The 22,888-nt window shown below is 55.6% G+C and overlaps 3 protein-coding genes across 3 annotated transcripts in view; 2 read left to right on the top strand and 1 right to left on the bottom strand.

Annotated features, from left to right (window-relative positions):
• The window catches only part of DNAH17 (dynein axonemal heavy chain 17), a 33,558-nt gene extending 31,103 nt beyond the window's left edge, over window positions 1–2,455 (top strand). Inside the window, exon 79 of the mRNA XM_063410101.1 lies at window positions 594–2,455. Within this exon, the coding sequence (XP_063266171.1) occupies window positions 594–841 (248 nt within the window). The 3' untranslated portion in view covers window positions 842–2,455. The remainder of the gene's footprint in view (window positions 1–593) is intronic.
• PGS1 (phosphatidylglycerophosphate synthase 1) lies at window positions 245–16,300 on the bottom strand. Its single transcript, XM_063410102.1, has 10 exons — window positions 15,579–16,300; window positions 11,777–11,966; window positions 11,341–11,418; window positions 10,329–10,428; window positions 9,504–9,693; window positions 9,006–9,184; window positions 7,573–8,106; window positions 4,617–4,765; window positions 2,466–2,608; window positions 245–775 (listed from the first exon to the last, which is right to left on the bottom strand). The coding sequence occupies exons 1-9, from the start codon at window positions 15,737–15,739 to the stop codon at window positions 2,489–2,491; spliced, it is 1,701 nt and encodes a 566-aa protein (XP_063266172.1). The 5' UTR covers window positions 15,740–16,300; the 3' UTR covers window positions 245–775; window positions 2,466–2,488.
• Window positions 16,301–17,110: 810 nt separating this feature from the next.
• Window positions 17,111–19,614, top strand: SOCS3 (suppressor of cytokine signaling 3). The gene is made up of 2 exons (XM_063410103.1): window positions 17,111–17,241; window positions 17,792–19,614. The coding sequence occupies exon 2, from the start codon at window positions 17,859–17,861 to the stop codon at window positions 18,486–18,488; it is 630 nt and encodes a 209-aa protein (XP_063266173.1). The 5' UTR covers window positions 17,111–17,241; window positions 17,792–17,858; the 3' UTR covers window positions 18,489–19,614.
• The last annotated feature ends 3,274 nt before the right edge of the window (window positions 19,615–22,888 follow it).

The raw sequence follows: 22,888 nt of genomic DNA, 5'->3' as shown, positions 1-22,888 counted from the left end.
TCCCCTGCACTGGTGGCAGCTCAGAACAGGGAGCCCTGGGTCCTGCTGGGTCCCCCTGGGTCCAGGCTCAGCCGCCAGCTGAGGGCAGCACTGTCCAGATCACACAGCCTTTCCAATCCCCAAATTTGTGCTTTAGGCTCCAGCCTAAAACACTTCAGGTTCCAGCTCATGAACCCCAGGGCTCCTGGAGCTACTGGGCTCTATATGTGACATTCTTAGTTGACGCTCAAGTAAGATAAATTGAGAAACTCAAACCCATAATAATTACTGCTTATGAGAGGGGAGGAGGCAGTTCAGCAGAGCAGCTGAGGGGTGCACTTGGACAAAAGCAGAGAGCAGATGGGACAGCATGTGATAGATCCCACCAAGGCCAGTTCCCCTTAAACTCTGCAATTCCCACATAAAGATGTGCTGAAGGGAGGGGTGGGGACAGAATTTATTCAGACATCCCACACACAGTAAGGCAAATGCAGTCCTGGGTCACAGTGAGATGAGAACCCGTCAGAGCCAACCACCACGGGGCCGCCGTGCCCGGCTCAGCCGCTGAGCTGGCGGGCACGGGGCCGTGCGCTGCCCTGACGCTGCCGCCGCAGGCGCGCGCTGGGACGTGCAGGCGGGGTCGATGGCGGAGGCGCGGATGAAGGAGCTGACGCCCGCCATGCCGGTGATCCTGCTCAGAGCCATCCCCGTGGACCGCACCGACACCACCAACGTCTACGAGTGCCCCGTCTACAAGACGCGGACGCGAGGGCCCACCTACGTCTGGACCTTCAACCTGAAGACAAAAGAAAAAGCAGCCAAGTGGGTCCTGGCTGGCGTGGCTCTGCTCCTAGAGGCCTAGACTTAAATGACAATGGAAAACAGCAATACTTTTACTTGTAAAACCCTCCAAGTTGTGTAACTCAGTCTACGTTTGATTGTACCAGAACCGTTTCAGTGAAGTATCAATAAAAGCAGTGCTGGAGGCTGCTCTCGCAGCGCACGGCGCTCTCGGGGAGGATACTGGTTTTCCACTGGTGGTTTCTGACGTGGCGCTGGTGGGGAGCCAGACCACCGTGGGAAGCCAGACAGAACAACTGCACGCAAGTGCCTGACTCCTTTCCCTCTTCTGGCTCTCCATCTTCCCACAGCTCTTTGTGTGACGGCTCAGTGAGAACTGAGCAGAAACTCCTCATGCTCCTGCATGGAGCACATGTCTGGCTGGAGCAGACAGGGGAAGAAAGGTGCAGATTTGGTCCAGTTCACCCACACCCAGCCTGCAGAGCCCAGAGAAGATCCAGCTGCAAACAGGTTCCTCTCTGAAGTATTTCTATTTCTAGGGTACAGAACGTACTCAGCCCTTTCTTCACAACAAATAATTTGTATTGGCAGTAACACACGTTAAAGTGAACAGATCTGCCAAGGCTGGTCCCTTTGGCATAAAACAATTCACCAAAATCCCACCCTGTGAAATATTTGAACAATTAGTTCTACACTACCTCAAACTTCCCTCACAGCTCAGTCAGACAAGCCCCAAGGGCAGGCACAGAGAGCAGCTCATTTCTTTATGGAGCAGCAGTAGCAGTATTTATAATCAGTTACAACTCGCGTTTCACACACCATCAGCTTTTTTCAGGTGCCAGAAATCCTGTTTGTGGCACTGCCAGATCAGAAACGCTTGCTCACAACCTACCCTGCACTCCCTCACGTTTTTACTTGGCTTCCAAACACCTTCTTTGCAGGATGTTATGGTTCAAGCCTCCTACTTCCAGTAAGTGACATCCCAAAACCCACACGAGCACCAAAAATCTTCTCCTGCCCTTTCGCAACTCATGAAAGACACTTGTAACATATCTGAATGTGAAGGAGCCAGGCAAACCCTGCTGAGGGGCAGGACATAATTGGGTAAGTAAAAGGGATATGGGAACATGCAGCATCCTGGGCACACGTGCAGCAGTGCCAACAGCACGGACAGTGCATGGCTCAGGAACAGGCAAGAGTGATGTCCTGAAGCTCACAAGGGCTCGAGCCGTGGGGCAGTGGAACCACCAGGAACCCCAGGACACAACAAAACAGAAAAGCAAAACCAATTGCCCCTGTTATCCCTGTTAATCCAGCCCTGACTGGATACAAAGATAAAACATTTTAAGTATTCCAGCAATGCTTTCTATTGGCTGGTCAAGACAACACAACACAATCTGTTTCTGTGAAACTCTGAAAGGGACATTTCAGAAATGGGAGTTTCATTTCCATGCATGGAAAATGCCACTGTATGGGTTCTCTGTCAGCAGCCCTTCCAAAAATTCTAGTAGACAAAGCCCAGTCAGGACCTGAGCACTGATCCCAGTCCACGGAAGCCCAGAGGAACTGAGAAGTGCCTGGTTTTCCCCACATCATCTGCATGTCCATTGTCCTTCATGACAGAGCACTTCAGCTATTTACTGCAGTCAGTGCAATATAATTCCCCATAATGGCAGCAGACTCACCCAAAGCAGCAACTTTTCCTCTTTCAAAAGAAATTCTTGATCAGAGGTGTCACCAGCTTCACCCACAGTTTCACATAACGATTTGGCTGCTCAAATGTTGATGTTGATACCACACCTGAGCAGAGGTAAAGCTGCTCTTGCTCCTGAACAGGGAAAGAAACATCATCTCAGTAAATCCCAAGTTTTAAATTACATAATGGTCTTTCAGAGAAGCAAATTCTCAGATAAAGCTGACCAGGGATCTTGCCACAAGTATGCACCATTTCTCCTCAAGAATTTGCAATTTAAACTCTACAGAGAACAAGGGTAGAGGGTTTTGCCTTTTTGTGCCCCACAGTTGCATGAGCCTCAATTTCAGAAAACTCCTCAAGGCCAGTCTGTAATTGCCAGAAAAGGAAACCTCACCCAAAGCTCCTGGGACCGGCTTACGCGGCTCTTTCTAGACACAGCTCAGGCGCCGCGTTTGCAGATGAATGTGCAGTCGTGATCTCAGCTAAATTACCAGAAACACTCGGGCCCACAGCGTGCACCCAGCTGCTGAGGGAGGAAATGCACGCCCTGCTGATAACGCACTCACAGCACGTGAGAGCAGCACTTTGATCACAGGTAAGCGGGGGTTTTCATCACAAACAGTCAGGTTTCAGGATCTGCAGGCAAATAAGGAGCAGAACAGCTCCTGGAAGTCTGTTCATCATCTTTTTTTATAACTGAAGCTGTCACAAACAGCAGAAAATACTCTGCACTATTTAAACTCAGTGTACAATGGGGAAGCAGGAACCAAGTACTGAAAAGTAACACCGAAAAGACAGACCAAGACATTAATCTGCCAATTCACTCTAATTTGGGAGCCCTCAAATGCTCCTCAGCCCTGCTGTGAGATTCTGCTCCATGACCATTCAATATGGTAAGATCTGAGCACTAGAGGCAAGGCCAGTTCCCTGAATCAATCTCAGTTCATTCACAGAAGCACCCAAAGACACCCAGAGCACTCACATTTCTTCCCAAATCTCAGCACACATTTTTAAAATGGAACTGAACATTACATAGGCAAAGTGATTTCATGGCAGCATCCCAGGAATGGATTAAGACTTCTAAAAAAGACCACAGAAAGTAAACACCCAGCCCATCTCAGAATCAGCTTCCAGCAATCGGGAATGGTTTAAAGCCCTTTGAATGAGATCACTGCAGCCCTGTGTGAGAAAATTCCTTTGTGTCACATTTCCATTGATTTTCCCCTTCCATTAGAAACAAGCAGAGGCAAGATATGAATTGAAATACTCAAGTAACTCTTCCAGTAATAGAATTGTTTTTGATTAGATACACTCTGACTCATCTCAAGGAAGAGCCCTGATGCAAGAGGGCAATTCCCATTGATCTTGCAGACAACTCTGCCAGCACCTGCCTCACACTTCTGAGGTCTCCTAGTCACACAGAGGCACCAAACTGATCTGCTTTGAAATAGAGCACTGCAGGAGAAATTATTTGGGACAGTCAGTTCCAGCAGAAGATTCAGTAAGACAGCTGGAGAACCAAGCAGGATTTGGAGCAGCAGCAGAACTGCTGAGCATTCCAAGCTGCCTAACTAAAACAAAAACGGCACAGAAAAAGCCTGGGACATTGAATATCAAACCACTTTAAAATATTTGTGTCAAGATTATTATAAGGTCATATCATTATTCAGGATAAGGACTTTGTCATAAAACTTAATGGGCATCCCAGCCAGCCCAGAAGCCCTCTTTCAGTCCAAGCTCTGACATTCCAAGGGCCCAGCCTCGCTGCCCCAGAACCGGTCCTGCCCGGGGCAATGCCTGGACGCCGGGGTTAAGGCTCAGAGGTGCAGCGTGGCTGGTGAGCACAGGAGACAGCACGTCCTCCAAACGCTCTGCGCACATCCAGCCCCGAGCACTCCCGGTACCCGAGGTCACTGGGGACACACATTCCTTCCCGTTATGGCCTCATTTCCCAGCACTGGGCACTTGCAGCAGGCAGCTCATCAATAGTCACTTCACTGACAGCTCCTCAGGACTCCCCATGCTCCAGCAGCTTTTGAGTTATTGAGGCTGGAGGTTTTTATTGCCACTGCGTCATCAGCGTTCCCTGTGTGACCCTGAGTACAACATCCCCACTGCATCCCCAGAATCTGCTGCTCACCTGGTGGAGCTGCTGCTGCAAGGCTTTATTTTCTGTCACTATCGCAACCTGAGCTTCCAAGTCACGATGAACTGAGCGATATCCGAAATTTGGAGAGCCAATCAGGGTCAGGCAGGGCAGGTCACTCCCTGCCAGGTACAGCCAGAGGCCTGCAGGAGAAACAAAGAGAGGAAACGTGATGGCCAAGGGAACAGCCAGGGTGGGCTCACATGGCCCCCTCACTCAGAGTGAATTAAACGCTTTAAATGTGGATTACAGATTCTGTACAGGACCTCGAGAGCAGAGAGCAGCCCAGCAGCCCAAATCAGAGTGCTCTGACTGGGAGTGCAGCACCCCCGGTGTGCCCCAGGAACACACTGCCCCAAAACAACCCAGAGCAAGTCCTGCCATTGCATTAGAGGCTGTTTTGCACCATTGTGAATCCAGAAACGCTGACAGAGGACAAACAGGTTTTCAGTGAAGGAACCAGCCCCAAAGCCCCAGGCTAGGTCTGTCCAGCCTGTCTCAGTACCAGGGACCAAGCCCCATCCCGGAACCATGACATGAAGAGGCATCTCCTGGCTCTAGCAGGTGAATTCACATGCCACTGTGAAGAGACACAGAAGAGAAGTGCAAATTATTTCACTCCCTCACTTCCAGAGGAGCCAGCAGGGATGAGATCAGACTCTTGCCAGGGCACCTGGCCCCCGCCACCAGCACAGCTCCCACAGCTCTGCCAGCACAGAGAGCAGGTGGGACAGAGCCCAGGACAAGTTTTCAAGGGAAAGATGGAAACATCACAATATTCTCAAGCACACCACTGCAGCAGGGCAAGAAGGAACAGCCACAGGAGAGTCAGGACTGCTGCCAAGGAGAGGCTGTGTGGCCACTCTGCACAAATAGAGCCAGAAAGCCTTTGCTCTCCTCAGCAGAGCTCTGAGTGAGTCTCTGGTAGAGGCTTATCCCCATGGCTGGTCACACAGAGACTGCAACAAAGAACCCGTAGCATAAAAACCACCTCAGCCTTAAAATAGCAGCAGGTTTCCCAACTCAGCCTCCGAGCAGTTCCAAGAATGCCTTGAGTAAGATGCTGCCGATTGACTGCCAGTTCCTGTAACCTCCTCCCCGCCCCCACAGCACACACTCACAGAGCTGGCACTGCCCTAAAGCCGCGGCACCGCCAGCCCCCGCAGGCTCACCCCACCACAGCGGGGCTGGAGAGCCCACCACGGGCTCTGGGAGCCACAGGAGAGCATCCACATAGCACAGAGTTTTGTCACGTTCTGCCACCAAACAGGATCCTGCCAGGGGCTGTCTGGTGCCTGACCAGCCAAAGGCTGGATTTGTGCCCAAGCAGCAGCCATGAGGAACAGATTCCTTGCCTTCCCAAGTGTCCTGGGGCAGTCCAACAGCCTTTACAGGTCTCTGGTTTCATGGCCATCTGGCAGGATCTGCTCCAGCAGTGACTCACCTTCCAGCAAGGAGAAGCTTCCCAGCGCCAGTCAATAGCAGTAACAGGTTTATCTCGCAGCACACAGCCACCTGCCACCACCCTGCCACCACCCTGCCACCAGAACTTGCTTGGAAAGGACCCTGATCCCAAGGGATGTACCTGTGTCACCCCCAATGCCACACACAGGAAAGTGGCAGGTAAGTTTTGGGATGTCACACCAGGACAGCTGCTGGCAGTCCTGCTCACTCGTGCACCCCACCTGTGCAGCGCTCTGCTTCACCTGCATGGTGCTGAATGCACCCAGGAGAGACATCCCTGGAACACCACGGGACACTGTGCACGCAGATACAAACATTTTAAGAGGAGAGGAAGGGTCATGCAGCACAGCCCCAGTGTTTGGGGTATGTCAGTGAGATCCCATGGGAGACTAAAGGGTGTCTCATGTCCCAGCCCAGAGAGCAAACACCAACAGGCACTATTTGCTGCTGGGAATCTCACGTCCTCAGTCAGGAGCTAGGCTCCATATGCTCCTTGTGCTCATGCCCTTCACATCTCCAAGGCTTCCTCCCTTCCCTCCACTGCCCTTGTCCTCTCTGCCACACCACACAACTCCTGTAGAAGGAAATGAGGTGATTCCAACGCGTGCCAAGCGCAGAGCATGCCAGAGGAGGAGCTGCACGCTGACACTCCCAGCACCCTGAAGGGGAATGGAAACAAGGCAGCAAATGTCTCCAATGTCTCCAACTGTCCCTCCTGCTAGGCATGGGAGCTGCTGAACTCCAAGCCCTGCATCCCTCTCCAAGCAAACACCACACAGCCCAAACACTCCAGCTGGAGCATCGTGCTGAGCCTGTGAGAGCTGGGCATAGTGTATCCAGCAGGAATCCAGGGTCTCCCAGAGAAGACCTCGAGGGCAGCATTAACTCACTGCGTGTTAGACCATATTCCTTCTTCAGCCCCTTGCCCTCTGGCCGACTCCCATAAGCACATGCTGCAGCTCCTCACACACTGCATCCCGTGAGCTGTGAACAGGAGCTGGTGCAAAGCCCCCAGCACTCCCACTGTCCCCATACAGACCTGCTGCTGGGAAGGCCCAGGGAGCAGCTCCCCTCCAGCACCTGCCCCAGACACTGCTGCAGGGTCCCCAGCAGAGTCAGCACTCCTGCCTGCTGAAACCAGCCCGAGGGATACAAGAAACTGCACCACGGCATTGACTGCATCATGAACACTCCCAGATGCTTCCTTTCCTTCACATCACGTTTCTCATCCCGGCAGTGCTTCAGTGCCACCCCAGGGACAGCTCTCACACCATCCCTGTGACTGTATCGGCAATGCAAAGGCAAGGCGTCCCCCAAGTGATCCAAACCCTCCAGGTTTACACAAGGAAGTTGTTTGAACCTTGCAGGAGTGTTTTGAAAGTTAAGCCCAGACTGGCACTGAGCCAGCCCCTTTCTCCTTTCGCAATCCAAATGAACGGGTCTCACACACCTCTGAACAAGATCCCTCGGGATAAGGGCACCTTACCTTTGGCATGGAACGTCCACCCGGCGCGGGAGTACTCCTGTAGCTGCACCCTCTGCTGCTGCTGCAGGTCACAGACCTCACTGTAAAACTGGCGTTCAATGTAAACGTAGGCAGCAGGGATGGCACCCGCCACCCCTTTGGCACCAAAAAACCCATTGACCTCTGGGGAGGCCAGGAGGATGCGGTACTCAGCCCTCGTCCCCAGGATGAGGTCCATGTAGGCCTGTGTCAAGTTGAAGTAGCCAGTGGTGAGGTATATCCTGGCATCCCGCTCGGCCTCCGTCAGCAGCGTCTCTGTGACCATCTCATCTATTTGAATCCCAAAAGGTTTCATTTGGATTAAGGGATAGATCCAGGTGTCGGGTTCTGGTTTCAGACTCCCAGATGCCTGAGAGTCTGGCTGGGATAAGAGGGAGCTGCCTGGCTGGGTGCTGTGGAAAGTCTTTGCATGAAGCAGCTCTTGCCGTGTGCGGGCAGAGTTGATGACCTCCATGACCCTGCGGTTGGCAATCTCGCAGTAGGCCACTTTGTCTCCTGCAGGAAAAGTCAGAGAGATGGCGTCTGAGATCTACAGGCACAGAGCTACGTGTTGTCTATTACACACCAGGAAAAACTGCTGACAGGACATGGATACAGGAGCAAATAGGAGCCAGAGTGCACATGACTCTGTCTTAAGACCCAAACCAGCTGTTTCAAGATCAGCAGAGCTACGTTACAGAAGAGAAATGCTCAGCAACTGGCAGCAACCTGAAAAATCCTCTGAGAAAGGATAGGACAAGGGCAAGGCTACACTGACGACCAAAATGAGCTGAAACACACAAATAAAGTCCCACCCCTAGCCTGAACTTACATCACCCAGCAGTGCAAGGCCAGGACAAAAACTGATGACGCAATCAGCCTGGCACATCACTGCCATTCTCTGCCCAATTTTACGCTTGTTCCCAGTCTTCCTGAACTGATTTCCATTTGATTCCCAGAACAAGCTCTACTACAACAGATTAATTACCAACAATAGCAGCACATTCATAAACCCTTCAGAATATGCACACCCAAAGCACCTGGAACTGCAGCTGCTAATGTCAGAAAAACTTCTCAAAGGACTGAAGCTCTCATTTAAGGCCAAATGCAGCACATTTATGAGGCAGCACTGAAACAGCTGCAGAGTTATTTCCAACTTCTGCATGCCCTGCCAAATTAGCCTGTGACAGCCACTGTGCTGCAAAAACTCCAACAGACCAGACCTGAAACTCAAGCAATTTTAATTTGCTCGATTTTAATACTGGATGGCACAAAACAGGACACCCCGCAATCTGAACAATGTCGGACACCCAGCTATTCCCACATGGATGGAGTCTAAGTCACCCTTAAACCCTGACTGTCACTGCTCTCCTCTGGGTGCCACCACCCAACCAGGTGAGACAGCTCTCTCCTACCTTGGTATGGGTGTACCATGCCCTCCATCATCTGGACTGTATCATCCTGCTGTAACTGCAGGGACACATCTCCAATCGCGTCCACAAGCTCCGTGAAGAAGTCTGCGATCTCGGGAGAGTCCCGCAGCAAGACGTAGCGGTCCTGACGGTTGGTGAAGTACAGATCACTCAGGTTCGCGCTGAAGAGAAAGGGAAGAGACGGTTCGGACCACAAGATTCTCAACCTCCCAGCCCAGGCTACAGCCTCACTCTGGGATAGCTGCACTAAAGCACAAATTGGCCATTTCTTTCAGAATCTCGAAATATTTTTCCCTTTAAGAAAGACTCTCTTTCATCTGAGAATCTCATGTGCAGGAACTGTGGATGCTCTCCCATCTCAGAAGAGCATTGACAGGATCTTGGTGGAGTCCAGATGTTCAGACAACTCTGGCAGCACAGACACCCTGCCCAAAGCCCAGCGACAGGATCTGCAGCAAGGCTGGACGCAGCAGGACTCACCCGCTCAGGATCACATTGTCATCAAAGAGATAGACCTTGATGTGCTGCAGCCCGATGGTCTCATTGAAACGCTCCGGAATCAGGAGCCGGAGAAGCCCACGCAGGTTTGGGGTGTGGAAGAGGGACACGCGGACTTGGTCAGGAAACCGCTGCAGCAACGGGATCAGCATGGTTCGGGAATTCTTCCTGCCTGGGAGAGAAAGGGAGTTTCACACAAAGATCATGGCAGGACACATCATGCCACAGCTCCTCAGCTGGTTACAGGGTGAGCACTCCTCCTGTCCACTGGCACTTCACATGTTTTCTTTTCTCCTTTGTTTTTTTAAATCACTTTCATTTGCACTATGTCAATATTGAAACTCACATCCAGAATCAGTCACAGGGCAGATCTGACACTTTTCAAGCTTCTTAACCAAGCCTCACCAGCACCAGTAACACATCTACAAGAGTCACTGCACATGACCACAGGTTCCTGATTCAGTGTGCTGCTGCTTCCAACAATTCCCATTTTCCTTTCAAAATCAAAATGTAAGTGAGCATGGGTAAGGGCAAATGCAGTAACAAATGAATCAAGCAAGACTACACAACTTGCACAGAATAGTTTGGCCCTTCTTGCTCCTACCACCTGTTTTTGGAAGGAAAAACTGCTCAGCTTGAAGATCTTCTGGGAATATGCAGTTCTGGAATAAAAAAGGCCAGTCCTGAAAGGTGCATGCTTTAAGCAAGTAGGTCCAATTGGCCAAGATACCCACTCTGAAAAGAACTGTCTCTCTAGTCTAACAGTAAAATCAGGCTCTGACAAAAGCAATGAACAGCAATTCCTACCCCGGGAACCTCTGGTGTAGTCGAGGAGAATGGAAACTCTGAGGTCAGGTGAGCCTTTTGCTTGCAGTGATTTCTCCAGTGTTTCTTCTAAGCAATACACCTGCAGAGAGAGTTCATTCCTCATTACAAAAGCAAACACACTTTTCAAGGGAAGTGCTCAGCAGGAGGAGACCGTGGCCAAGACAGCTCCACACCCTGGGGCAAGTCCTTCCTCCCTGTGCCAAGCACAGCAGCTCAGCCTTTTCATCTGCCAGCCTGGCAGCCTCCATCAGCCTAAAGCCACAGATCAAAGGGCTTCAGTTTTACACGTCCACATTCTTCAGGTCTCACAAGAGCAATTAATATTAGCAGAAAAAGTCCCAATATCATTCCCAAATCACAGACTTGCATCACCAAAGACAAATGTTGGAAGGAATTCACTGCAGTTTTGTTCTTTAACTACAAGGTTGTTTGTCACATGCAAATTCAAATCCTATGTGCAAGCCTAGACAAAGTTGGGCACAAATACTATGCAGGCATCCACCATCCACGATGCATACCATCCACCTTTACCCTGCCAGGGCATTTGCTTCCTAACATCAGAACCTGGCCAAGGCCAGACTTCCTCCTAAAGCCCTTGGGCAAAAATGCTTTTTTTTCCAGAAGAAAGAACAAAAAAAAGGCAAATACCATGAAGCAAAGCTGACCTTGATCTCAAATGCAGAAAACCAATCCTTCATCTGTGTCCTGCACCTGGAGCACCAAACACAGCACTACACACCTACAGCTCAAATCCCATTCAAGAAATATGCCAGGGAAAAACAGATTCCCATGGCCTGAGTTTTACAAAGCCCCCTGAGCACTCTGAACACCAGGCCAGTCCCTTCTGACCAGTCCAGGCTAGCTGTCCCCTGAAGAAGTGCAGCACTTCCCTGGCTCCCTACCAGACCTAAACCAGAAGCACCATGTGCCTCCCTTCCGCACCCCTCCCCGGCACTGCCTTCCTGGCCTTCCCAAAGCTTTCCCCACTCACCAGCTCCTGCTCAAGAAGTCCTGTTCCCAGGTACAGTGAGGCCATCACCACCCGCTTCTTGGCTGCTTTTATCTGCACCTGGGAGAAGCAAAAAACCAGTTCAATTTCACACAGGGTGTCTGGTCCTGAGAAGCATCAGCCCAGAGCTGGCAGGCTGCGAGGATGCCTTCAGCCACATCTCTGCACTGACTCCCTGGTCTTGAGGGAGGAAGGGTAACACATGGAGAGTGGCAACGTAAAGCACAGGAAGCTCTACGGAGCCACAGCAGCATCATAGCTGCACCTAAAATTCAAGGAAGAAACTGGTGCTTTCTGGGAAACTGAAGAACATGCTCCCTGCAGCTAAACCTATTCCATGTGACAGCAGTTACCAGGCAGCAGCTGCAAAACTGGGATTGTATCAAAACCATTCCCCAAGTTGGAGCCCACACCTTACCTTCAGGAGTTCATAGAATTCCGTCGGGGATGAAAGCACCTTGACATGCGAGCTGGAGATCCCAAACTCTGGGACCAAATTCCTGATCCACTGGAACCTGTGTGCTCCTTCTGGACAGAGGGAACATGGTGGGGCTGTGATCACTGGAACAGGAGGGGTGAGTAGTGGGGCTAGAAGGAGCCATGATGATCTGTGCAAAGAAAGATGGAGAAATTCTTTGTACTGAAACCTTTGCTTCCCAGAAAGACACCAAGCAGGTAAAGCAAGAGCTGCAGCCAGGGCCAATACCTGGCAGGGATCCACAATGGCAAGAATCCCTTTCCATAATCTGATCTGGATCACCAAAGCCAAATGTAGAAACAGAGAAACCCAATCAAAATGTGTGAGAATAGATCTGAACAACATCAGCTCCTTCCCCGAGCTGGCATGGAGGTAGGGGAAACAACTCCTTTATCAGGACAACATGGGAGGGGAAAGAGGCCGGGAGCTGCAGAAAATGAGAGTGTGGATGCTCAGGTGTCTGGCAGTGCTGAGGTGGTACCACCTGTACCTGTAACCAGCAATTTCTGAATTAGCTCCATCACATACACATCAGCTTGGCCATGGCCAACACTCCCTTCATGTCAAGCTTTGCTCTCAGCTGGGCTGAAGTTGTTCACACTTCAGGTTTAAAGATCATGCGGCTTTAAAGAGAAAAATGCCTCCAATCCCTCAGTCTCATCCAAAAATAGGTCTACAGCACACAAGGTGGCCAAGTGCAAGGCCCAGAAAAGGCAGAGCAGTCACAGCCCAAGAATGACCCACAAAAGGAGCAACTATGTCCCAGCAGGAATGTGCAGAGCCACAACAGGGCTCCATCCCTCTTTCGCAATGCCACTGGCACTCCGCAGAAGTACAACAGAGGGTCACAACTTCCCCTGCAAATCTCACAAAAGCTGTGAGGGAAACACCAGCAAATTCATTCTCCAAAAAGAAATTTCAGAACGAATTTAATTTCTTTGAAGTCACTTTGGGAAGAAACCAGCTTACTGCCAGCGTCACACAGCGGGTGACAGGAAGCAAGCGGCAACTTCTCCTCTCCGAGGTTTCACACACGCAAACTCATCCAGTCATAGAATAACCCCCGGCAGGAGTCTGTTCGCATGACAAAACCACATTTCAGCACTATCAGCAGCAGCAGCTCCCATGAGATCCAGGAATCCATGAGCAGGGGACTGAACTGCATCTCTGAACCTGACACAAGCCACTCCAGTCTGCAAACCCCACTCACGGGAGCCAGGCTGCCTGCGATGGAACCGGGGTGGCTGGTCTTACCCTGAGCACCACCAGGTCCTCCACAGCAGGCAGCCACCATCCTGTGGCCCATCCTGATGATTCCACCATCACCACACACCAAGAGGAAACTCAATCACAACCTTTACCAGAATCTGTTACGAGGAACTTTTGGCTTTTTACCACAATCCAGAGCCCAAATGAACACAGATTCCAGGAAGATGATTTCACTCATCTGGTTCATGATACAACCCTGGATCTTCACAAGGTTTCCAAACATCCTTACAAGGAAACCAGTTCATAGTGGTGTTTCCTGGAAAATCCACAAGTTTGTCACTGACTATTCATGAACACCAAAATCTGAGTCAGTCAGTGCAGGAATTCCTGGGATGGCGCGTTTTAACAGATCATGTGGACTGGGCTCAGCCTGAATACCCAGAAGTGACAGAGATACCAGCACAGGCTGTTAAAAACAATGCAAATATCCCCTAAAAGGTGCTGAAAAAATTAAAGCAGAACAGAAACACAAGAAATACCACTTTTCAGGCACATTCTCGTAAGTGTCTACAGAACCTGAGCACAACCCTGATACACCTTTGCTCGCCTCAAGCCCCACAGGCCACACACAGAAAGCACATTCCCACTGTTCCATTTCTGCAAGGGAGCACGGCACACAGAGCTACAGGAATTCACACTGGATCCAAAAACACAGGATTTTAAAACCCCCAAATGCTCAGCCCACGGAGCAGTGGCATAGCTGGGCTCTAACCCAGCCCCACAGGTCACAAACAACATCCTCTGGAATTATTCCCAGGGAGGAGGCAGTGGCAAATTTTATGTATTTTACAATAACAATCAACAGAGATAAATATTGTCCTCATTATCTCATTGACCAACCCAATTACACTTCCAGAAGCCAGACCAGTGGCCAAGCAGACACTTTCCAGAAACATGATTCCCAGAAGCCATTTTCTAGCAAGGACTGTTGGAATTGTGAGCCCAGCTGCACCTGCCTGCCTGGAGCCAGGGGTAGCTCTGAGGGCAGCTCTAAAGGCTGCAGGCAGTGACGGGTTGAGCTTGGAGCATCTGGACTCTGAATGGAACATCTGGAGGAACATCAACCTGCAGCACCAGTACTATTTGGTTTGATTCAGATTAATTCTGTATAGGTCAATTTATTGCCACTAATTGCATCCTCCATATTTTTCACTAAGTAATTTACAATGTGTCAACACTGTTTGATCTTTCAACCCAATACTGAAATTTACACCTTATTCAGCATTGAGAACCTATGACTTTTAGAATTATCAAATAAATCCATATTTTGCTCCAGCCACACAGCTACTGGCACAGCAACTGGCTCCCAGAGCAGCAGCCTCTACCCACCAGTGACTGACATCAGCTCAGTGACTGAGTACAACCAATCCTTGCAACCACACACACACAACTATCAGAAACCAAGTAACATTATGAAGAAATCATCAAAATTCCACAGTGTGACAAACCAGGTTTCAGAGGAACAGAAAACTGACTAAGGGGGAGCCCTTTCCACGTACTTCACATCACTGAGTTAACCAGAAAGAGAAAACAGAATCAAAAGTAACCACCTCAGATCCCCTCTAAATAAAAAGTTGACCCTAAATAGAAACAACGGATTTTTTGGGGTGTGTTCTATTTTTTAAAATGTAGGTTTTGTACAGAAACTCACAGTGGAGCTGAAACTCTTATTCACTGTAAAACCTCATCTTGAGAGCCAGAGGTGAAGTGAAACTGCGGCACACAGTGCTGTCCTTTCACACGCACACGGGGGGATCTACAGCGCTGCTCTGAACTCAGTGACTGCTTTCTAGGGCTCAGATTCATCCCCCTGCCCTAAAAACACCGATGAGACCGAAAGAGAAGTGTGGAAAGAATTTCCTTGGTGTGAACAAGAACGCAGAGCAGACTGACGATCCACCTCCTCCAGCACGGCGGTGACAGGCGCTGGCCGGTCGCTGCCGCCGGTCACTGTCACCGGTGCCAGGCAGCGGTCACTGTCACCGAGCAGAGCGCGCCCTGCCCCTCGTGTCCCTCTGCCCGCCGCAGCCCCGCACAGAGGGCACCGACTCCTGTTTGGGCCCCTCCCGCCCCCTGCGACCACCCGGGCCCGGCCGGGGTCGCCCCCGGGCTCAGCTGCACCTGTGACAGCCGAGGGGCGCCCGGCCGTGCCTCAGAGGTGTCGGCCAGCGCCTGCTGACAGTGGGAGGCAGGGAAATGGGAAAGGAAGGGGAAATAACGCTCAGCTGTAGTGCTGAGGGCGAGCTGAAGGGGTCTGCGACAGCACAGCCCAACCCGACTCCGACCCCGGCCTGCGGGCACCGGGCCGCCCCTTTACCCCTACGCAGCTTTTCCAAGGGGCCGAGCCGGGCCGGAAAGGGGAAGCGGCGAGCAGGGGATGCCCCGGTAACGCGACACCGACTGCGGGGGCGGCCCAGGGCTCCCGCTGCCTCCCAGCCCCGGGACAGTCGGCGGGGGCCCGGCCGGTCCTTACCTGCGGGCGCGGCGGTCGCGACCGCGGGAGAAGGGGTCGGAGAGGCGGCCGAGCAGCGCGGCCAGGCCGAGGCGGCCCCGCGGCAGCCAGGCCGAGAGCCGCCGCCACAGCGCCGCGCCGCCCGCCGCCATCGCCCGCGCCTTCCGCTTCCGCGCTGCCATGGCGACACCGCCTTCCGCTTCCGCTTCCGCTCCCGCGCCGCCCGCCGCGCCCGCGCACACCGCGCGGCGCCGTCCCCGCCGTTCCCGCCGTCCCCGCCGTCCCGCGGAGGGCCGGGAAGGGACCGGGAGGAGCTCAGGAGGGGCTCGTTGTCCGGCGGGGCCGGGCCGGGGCTCCCCTGGTCCCGCACACGTGGGACGGGCACACGCGGAGCCGGATCGCCTGTCCGGCAGTGTCACCCCCGGTGTCTGTTCTTCCCCCGGGGCGAGCCCCGGCGCTGCCGAAGGGACGTACACGGCTCTTGCCCGCGGCAGAACCAGCGCTCGCCGCCCCGCCGGGCGAGGCGGCGTCCGGGGACCGCGGGTCCCCCCGCCGGGTCCCGATACGGAGAGCCGGTCCCGCCGGGGAGCCCCGGAGCCGCGTCGTGCCCGTCCCTCCCCCGCTATCCTCTGCCCGCCCCGGCAGCGCTCCGGGGCTCGTTTGCATTTCAGAGCAGCCGGTTCGCCGGCGCTGATTCCCAGAACTGCCGCACTGGGTTGGTCTCTGCCGGGCAGCGGCCGCTCCTCCGGGGCAAATTAAACTGTTTAAAATAAACCCACGGACAGAGCTCGGGTTGTGTGCGAGCTCGGAACCAACAATTGCCAAACGGATGGGGAGGGGAGCTCCGGCGCCGCTCCTCCCGCCGGGCACCGTCCCCAGCGGGGCTCCGGCCGAGGGCCCGGGGCGGAGGAGTGAGAAACCCCCTGGGACAGCGCCCCGGGGCCGCAGCCACGGGCACGGGACCACAGCCCCGCCGGGCCCCCCACCAGCCCACACGGCCAAAGCACCAACCGCCCGGAGCGTCCCGGGGCTCCCGGAGCCCCCGCCGCCCGAAGCGGGGCTCGGGGATCGAACAGCTGCGGGGCCGGGAGCCCCCGCACAGCCCCGGGTGCGGATTCCCCCTTGTCTCTAGACCGAGGGTACCCCGCGGGTCCTCAGGAGACGCGGCCGAGGCTGGCGGCAGCCTCACACGTTGGCCTGAAATCAGGGCTGGCAACGTGGGAGCGGCAGCCCCCGCTCCACTGTGCCCCCCCGGTGTACCCCCATCAGCCGAGCCCAAAGTCCCCGTCAGGGCGGGCCCGCGGCCCGGCTGCCCCAGCAGAGGCGGGGGACGGCGAAGCCCCCAGCGGGGCCGGCCCGGGGCTCCCCGTTCCTCCGCAGGCCGAGGGGCGGGGGCAGCCGCCCTGCCCAGAATGGGCTGTCGGGGCCGGGGCCGGAGCGGGAAGGGCCGGTGGGGCCAGGCCGGGGGCCCGGGGCTGGGCGAGCAGGGGCTGGCGGGGCGCCGGGGGCCGGGCCGGGCCGGGCGGGGCGCGGGCGGTGCCGCCGCGTTACAAGAAGCCGCGCAGTTCCAGGAACCCGAGGGCGGGCGCTGCGCCTGCTATAAGAGGCCGCCCCGGGCCGCCTCGGCAGCTCCGCCGCCGCGCACCGGCCCCGCTCCGCCGCCGAGACCGGCCCCGCGCCCCAGGTACGGCCGCGGGAGGGAGTCCCCGAGAGCGCGGGGGGACAGCCGGCGATGCCGGGACCTTCGGGGGGGCGATCGCCGAGGACCGGGGCTGCCGGCGCTGCCCAGAGGGGATCAGTGCCTCGGCGGGGCGATAACCGGTGGGCTGGGGTAGCGATGTGCCCTCGGGAGTGAGAGAGCAGGAGACCATCAGAAGCGGTGCTCGTAGAGAAGGGAGAGAGCGGGAGACCGCAAGTGTGCCAGTGCTCCCGGGAGGAAGAGCTGGGGACGGGGGTGCCGCTGCCGCGGGAGGTCAATAGCCGGGAACGGGGACTGCCGGTTCCCACGGGAAGGGAGATCCAGGGATGGGTGCTGCTGGTTCCTGGGGAGAGAGAGCTGGGCAGGGGGCTGCCGGTTTTTCTGGGAAATGAGAGCTGGGAACGGGGATTGCCGGGGACAGGGAGCGCTGTTGCTGCGAGAGGATAACAGCCAGGGACCGGGGGGGGGGCAGGTGTTCCCGGGAGGGGAGAGTCGGGGACCGGAATGCCGAGGCTCACCGCTCTCTCTGCCGCAGGTGATGGTGTAGCAGCGGCTGCTGCTGGCAGCAGCATCCAGAGCACACGAAGCTGGCTCCCTGCGCCATGGTCACCCACAGCAAGTTCCCCGCCGCCGGGATGAGCCGCCCCCTCGACACCAGCCTGCGCCTCAAGACGTTCAGCTCCAAGAGCGAGTACCAGCTGGTGGTGAACACCGTGCGCAAGCTGCAGGAGAGCGGCTTCTACTGGAGCACGGTGACAGGTGGTGAGGCCAACCTGCTGCTGAGCACCGAGCCGGCTGGCACCTTCCTCATCAGGGACAGCTCAGACCAGAGGCACTTCTTCACCCTCAGCGTCAAGACGGAGTCGGGCACCAAGAACTTGCGCATCCAGTGTGAGGGCGGCAGCTTCTCCCTGCAGAGTGATCCCCACAGCAGCCAGCCCGTGCCCCGCTTTGACTGTGTGCTCAAGCTGGTCCATCACTACATGCCACCCACACCCTGCGCCGTCCCTGAGCAGCCCGGAGGGGCCCTGCACCCCAAACGCACCTACTACATCTACTCAGGCGGTGAGAAGATCCCCCTGGTGCTGAGCCGCCCACTCTCCTCTAGTGTCTCCACCCTGCAGCACCTCTGCCGCAAGACCGTCAACGGGCACCTGGACTCCTATGAGAAGATGACTCAGCTGCCAGCCCCCATCAAGGAGTTCCTGGACCAGTATGATGCCCCTCTTTAAGGAGCCAGTGGAGCAAGGTCACATGCTACAAGCACAAGAACAGGGGACAGGCACAATGCCCCACTGGCACAGGAGCTGGCAGGGCATGCCGAGCCTCTCCATCTGGGAAGGAGAGAGGGGGAACTGGGGTGAGCTGCCATGGGCCCAGGGTTCTGGCCAGCATAGCTGGGCACCCTTGGTGCTGGGGGGACTCCTCAAGCAAGCGTGACACCTCCTCTCGACAGGGAAGGAGAGGGCTCTGACCAGACTGTGGATGTTACAGTGAACCCACTGGCAAAGCCCCTGTGGGCTTGGGCAGCCAGGACAGCTCCCACAGCACAGGCGAGTGCACGCCCCGCCAGCCCCATCCTGGGAAGAGCCCCTTCCACCCTCAGAAATGGAAAGCACTGGAGCCCAGGAGTGCCTGATCACTTTTCCTCAGTTTTAAGGGGAAGGTGTTTTTTGCCCATACTGTACCTCTTGCTGCCTCCTTGTGGGTGAAAACTCCTTTCACACCAAGCCCCAGACTAGGAGGTCAATGCCTTTGCCCTGCGTTACCATTTTCTAGGGGACTAAGCCTTAATATCCTCCCCGCCCCGCGGTCTGGGTTAGTGCACCTCAGTTGGTGACGCTGCGCAATGACGGTCCTGCTGATGTGCTGTGGAGCCGGAGGGAAGCGTCGCGTCCCGATGCTGCTGAGTCCCACACGACCGTATCTGCAAGGACCACCCCCAGCACGCTGGGCCCCTGCTCCCTGCAGTCACACCCCACCTCTGCCCAGCCACTCCCACAGACCCCGGCTCTGTAGGGCACCAATTCCTGCAGGAACGCAGCAGGACAATCCCCTGGAGCGTGTCATCTCGTGAGTGCTTTTCTGCGTCCACCCAGAGAAGTGGTTGGGTTTTCTGGCTTTTTTTAATTTTTATTCTTATTTTTTTAACCAAAGGGATGTTTACAGGCCAAGTGAATCACTGTCTTTTATAAAGATTCCATCTTCACCTCCAGCCTTGAGGGCTGAGCAAAACAATGCTTGAAAATTCAACCAAAACCAAACTCAGATGAAACTTTGCACATATTTATATTTATATTCAGAAAGAAAATGTTTCCATAATTTATAATAAAGAGCGCTATTTTTTAATGAAAAACATCAGATCTGGTTTGATTTCTCTCTTGCACCCCTGAGGCCGCTTGGCTGCGGCACAATGCTGGGATGTGTTTACACCACGTAAGCAGCGTTTCCTGGAGCCGCCGGCCGTGCCGGGTGATCCCGCCGCGGTGACTCAGCCCGGCGTGCGTAAGCTCTGCCCAGCACTCAGGTATGTCTGAGCCCCGCGACGTCCCGCCAGCCAAACCACGAGGATGGGATCTGCTCCTGGCTTGCACACGTGGTGCAACCACAGGACAGCAGAAACGGCCCTGGGCACAGGAGGGGCCGAGCTGGTGGCCAAGGCTGGCCGGTGGCACAGCCCCAGTGCAGCGCTCGTGAAGGGCCGAGCGAGTCCTGCCTTCCCCCGGCCCTGTTTTGGCACATGCAGGAACAGGGCACTGAGAGGCATGGGTAGGAAAGGGTCTGCAGGTGCTCCCTCTGGGAGTGTAGTGGTCTTGGGACAGGGGGTGTCAAGATACTGCTCATCCCCCCAGCACAGAGAGAAAAGCTCTGTCCTGTGCAGAACCCAGCCAGGCACAGATGCCTGAGGGAGAGGATTCAATTCTCCTAGGGATGTCCTTGCCCTGAGAAGCCCCTGACCCCTGCTGCTAGGGGCATGAACTAGGTGTGGGAACAAACCTGCAGCTTCGCCTGGCTGGTGTGCAGTGCAGTGCCTGGCTGAAGAGCTGAATCCAGGGATGTGGGTGATCCCCTGGGAGCACGTCAGCCCCCCAGAACTCCCCCAGAGCCCTGTCTGTGAGGAGCAGGCTGTGCCCAGGTGCTTTGTGCCCAGGCCCCAGTCTGCATCTCCACACAGTAGGCACTATGCCTGGCATCGTGAGCAGTGCTCCCGCCCCCCCGGGGAACCCCTGCTGCTGGGAAAGGATTTCCTTAGGAATCAGCCCGGACCTGAGGGATGGTGAGTGTGCCGGTCCAGGCTGTGGGCATGGCACAGTCCCAGTGACTATTTTGGGGCCACTACATGGGGCTGTGGCACGCGTGCTGCCAGGAAGTGCCATGGCCTGCCCAGGCACTGCAACAGCTATGCAAGGAATGTCCACGCGCACGGGTGGCCGCCTGCCAGGCCCTGCCGAGGCACATCCCTGAGTTTAGGGCTCGCAGCAGCTCCGAGGCACATCCCTGAGTTTAGGGCTCCCAGCAGCTTCAGTGACTCCCAGCCCCATGCCAGTGATGGGGTGGGAGCAGTGCTGCAGGCACAGCAGCCCCCAGCTGGCAGAAGCATCACCACTCTCCCAGGCAGGATGAAGAAAATCAGGGGATGAAAAACAGGGCCCTGGGGGTTTATGAGCACACCCAGCCCTCCTGGTAGAACAAGGGGTTCACAGCACCCCATGGTGGGGCAGAGTGGGAAGCTGCCCCCAGGGACAGCAGCCAGGCTGCCCACAGTGACCCTGCCCAAGTCCCCCCAGGCAGACCCCAGCCTTCCCATCTCCTTGGGAACAGCCCCAGCTTCTCCACTTCCCAGAAGAGCTCTGGCATTGCCAACCGAGGGCCTCTTCCCTTGCGGTGCTGCAACCCGCAGCTGAATCAAGAATCCGGGAAGCTCCGCCAGCCCTACGGGTTTCTTGGAATAAAGCCAAGCTCGCGGCAGCAGTGACGCTGCGGCCGGTGGGCAAATCCCTGCTGAAGGTTTCACAAACCTCTCTCTGCTCCAGAGCAGCTGAGCGGACTTGGCCCTGCGTTTCGTAAGCACCCTATCAAGCATGTCCCACAGCCAGTTCCCCTCTGCCCTTCACCAGGGCTGGGACAGCTGAGCTCCCCTGGGAGGGCTCCTGGATGGGGAAGATGTTATCAGGGTGATCAGACCCTGTCACCCTGTGATGGTGCCAGGAGCCAGACAGGAATTTGCACAGGGCTGCAGAAGCAGGGCTGGGACTTTGGGGTCCTGCAGCTCTCCACACCCCAGATCTCCTGGGGCTGGGCACCAAGCAGCACCAGCAGAACCCGGCACAGCTGGCCCCCGGTGCCATCAGTTCCTCCATGGAGTGATGGTGGCCATGCAGAGCAGGGCGAGAGCACCAGGCCCAATGAGAGCTCAGCAAGGTGCTGGGGCACAGAGGGGTGGTCAGGCAAGGAGAGGCTGCTGCTCCACAGCCCCTGCAAGCCCCGGTCCTGCCTCAGCCTGGCCTTCACATGGGGTGCAGGGTAGCCACCAACACTTCCCATCACGCTGCTGGCTCATTACTGGCACAAGAAGGAAGTGTCCGCTGGGATGGTGAACCTGAACCCTGTGGGGTCAGGGTGCAGGAAACCTGCTCTGGTGTGTACCAGCCTCTGCAGAGCCAAAACAGGAAACCACCGCAGCCGGAGATTGCTGCGGGCAGTGAGCCCCGGCACAGCACAGGGCTCGGTCAGCACCGCAGCTCTGTTGTGGCTACACCAACCATGCAGAAACTCTAACTGGTCACAGGGAAGCAGAACAGACCCGTGAAGGCTCCCCAGCTCCACACCGGGACCCCAGGGAAGGCAGCAGTGGACCCAGCAGGGAGGGCCCTGGGAGGCAGAGCCAGGCAGGGAGCCTGCCGTGAACACCCCGACCTCGCGGCACTCCCCTCACGCACTCCTTCCTGCTTGGCTCTGCAGCGCCAGGACATTCCCACATCTACCACTACATTTCCCAGTAGAATGCAGGAAAGGGCTGTGCAGCAGCTGGGGACTTACTGTAAATGGCACCACCTGCTCCTTACGTGGCAATTCCTCTGCAGGCCAGGGCCATGGGGACACTTGGGAACAGGGACTGGGACATCTGCTCCCAGTGAGCTGCCAGGAAGCACAAGCACGAGCTCTGTGGCAGAGCCCAGGGCTGGCAGTGGTGGTCCCAGCTGCAGGCCCAGGTCAAGAGACAGCTGCTTGGGCTGGAGGAGGAGCAGGCCTCCAGCTCTATGTCCCCAGAGCCCCTCAGTTCCACAACTGCTCCTCATCCTGTGCCTCTCCACACAAGGTACTGCTCAGAGTCCCTGTCCTGGTAGCAGCTCAGCTGCCAGTGACCTGGCGCAGAGCCTGGGGGCTGGCTTGGCCCTGACTCTCCCTGTCCAGGCAGGGCTGTTAGCAGGCAGGGAGCAGGGGGTGGCAACAGGACCCTATGCCCAGGCCAGGAAGTATTTTGGGATGCAGCTGAGCCCAGCAGGCTGTGTACATCCCCATGGAAACCCTACTTTGTTGCCGCTTCCCCAGCCAGACCCGCAGCCAGCTCCAGGGAGGCAACAGCTGTGGATTCCTCACTCCTTCCATCAGCAGCTACGTGAGCTGCTCT

Source organism: Prinia subflava, chromosome 12, assembly GCF_021018805.1.
Source record: "Prinia subflava isolate CZ2003 ecotype Zambia chromosome 12, Cam_Psub_1.2, whole genome shotgun sequence".
NCBI classification, from domain to species: domain Eukaryota; kingdom Metazoa; phylum Chordata; class Aves; order Passeriformes; family Cisticolidae; genus Prinia; species Prinia subflava.
This window is presented reverse-complemented; position numbering and strand designations above follow the sequence as displayed.

Coding starts and splice junctions, on each gene's coding strand:
- PGS1 (XM_063410102.1), bottom strand. CDS start 15,739: ATGGCAGCGCGGAAGCGGAAGGCGCGGGCGATGGCGGCGGGCGGCGCG. Junction 11,967..15,578: donor CGCGACCGCCGCGCCCGCAG/GTAAGGACCGGC, acceptor TTCTTTGCACAG/ATCATCATGGCTCCTTCTAG. Junction 2,609..4,616: donor TGCAGCAGCAGCTCCACCAG/GTGAGCAGCAGA, acceptor TTCCCTGTTCAG/GAGCAAGAGCAGCTTTACCT.
- SOCS3 (XM_063410103.1), top strand. CDS start 17,859: ATGGTCACCCACAGCAAGTTCCCCGCCGCCGGGATGAGCCGCCCCCTC.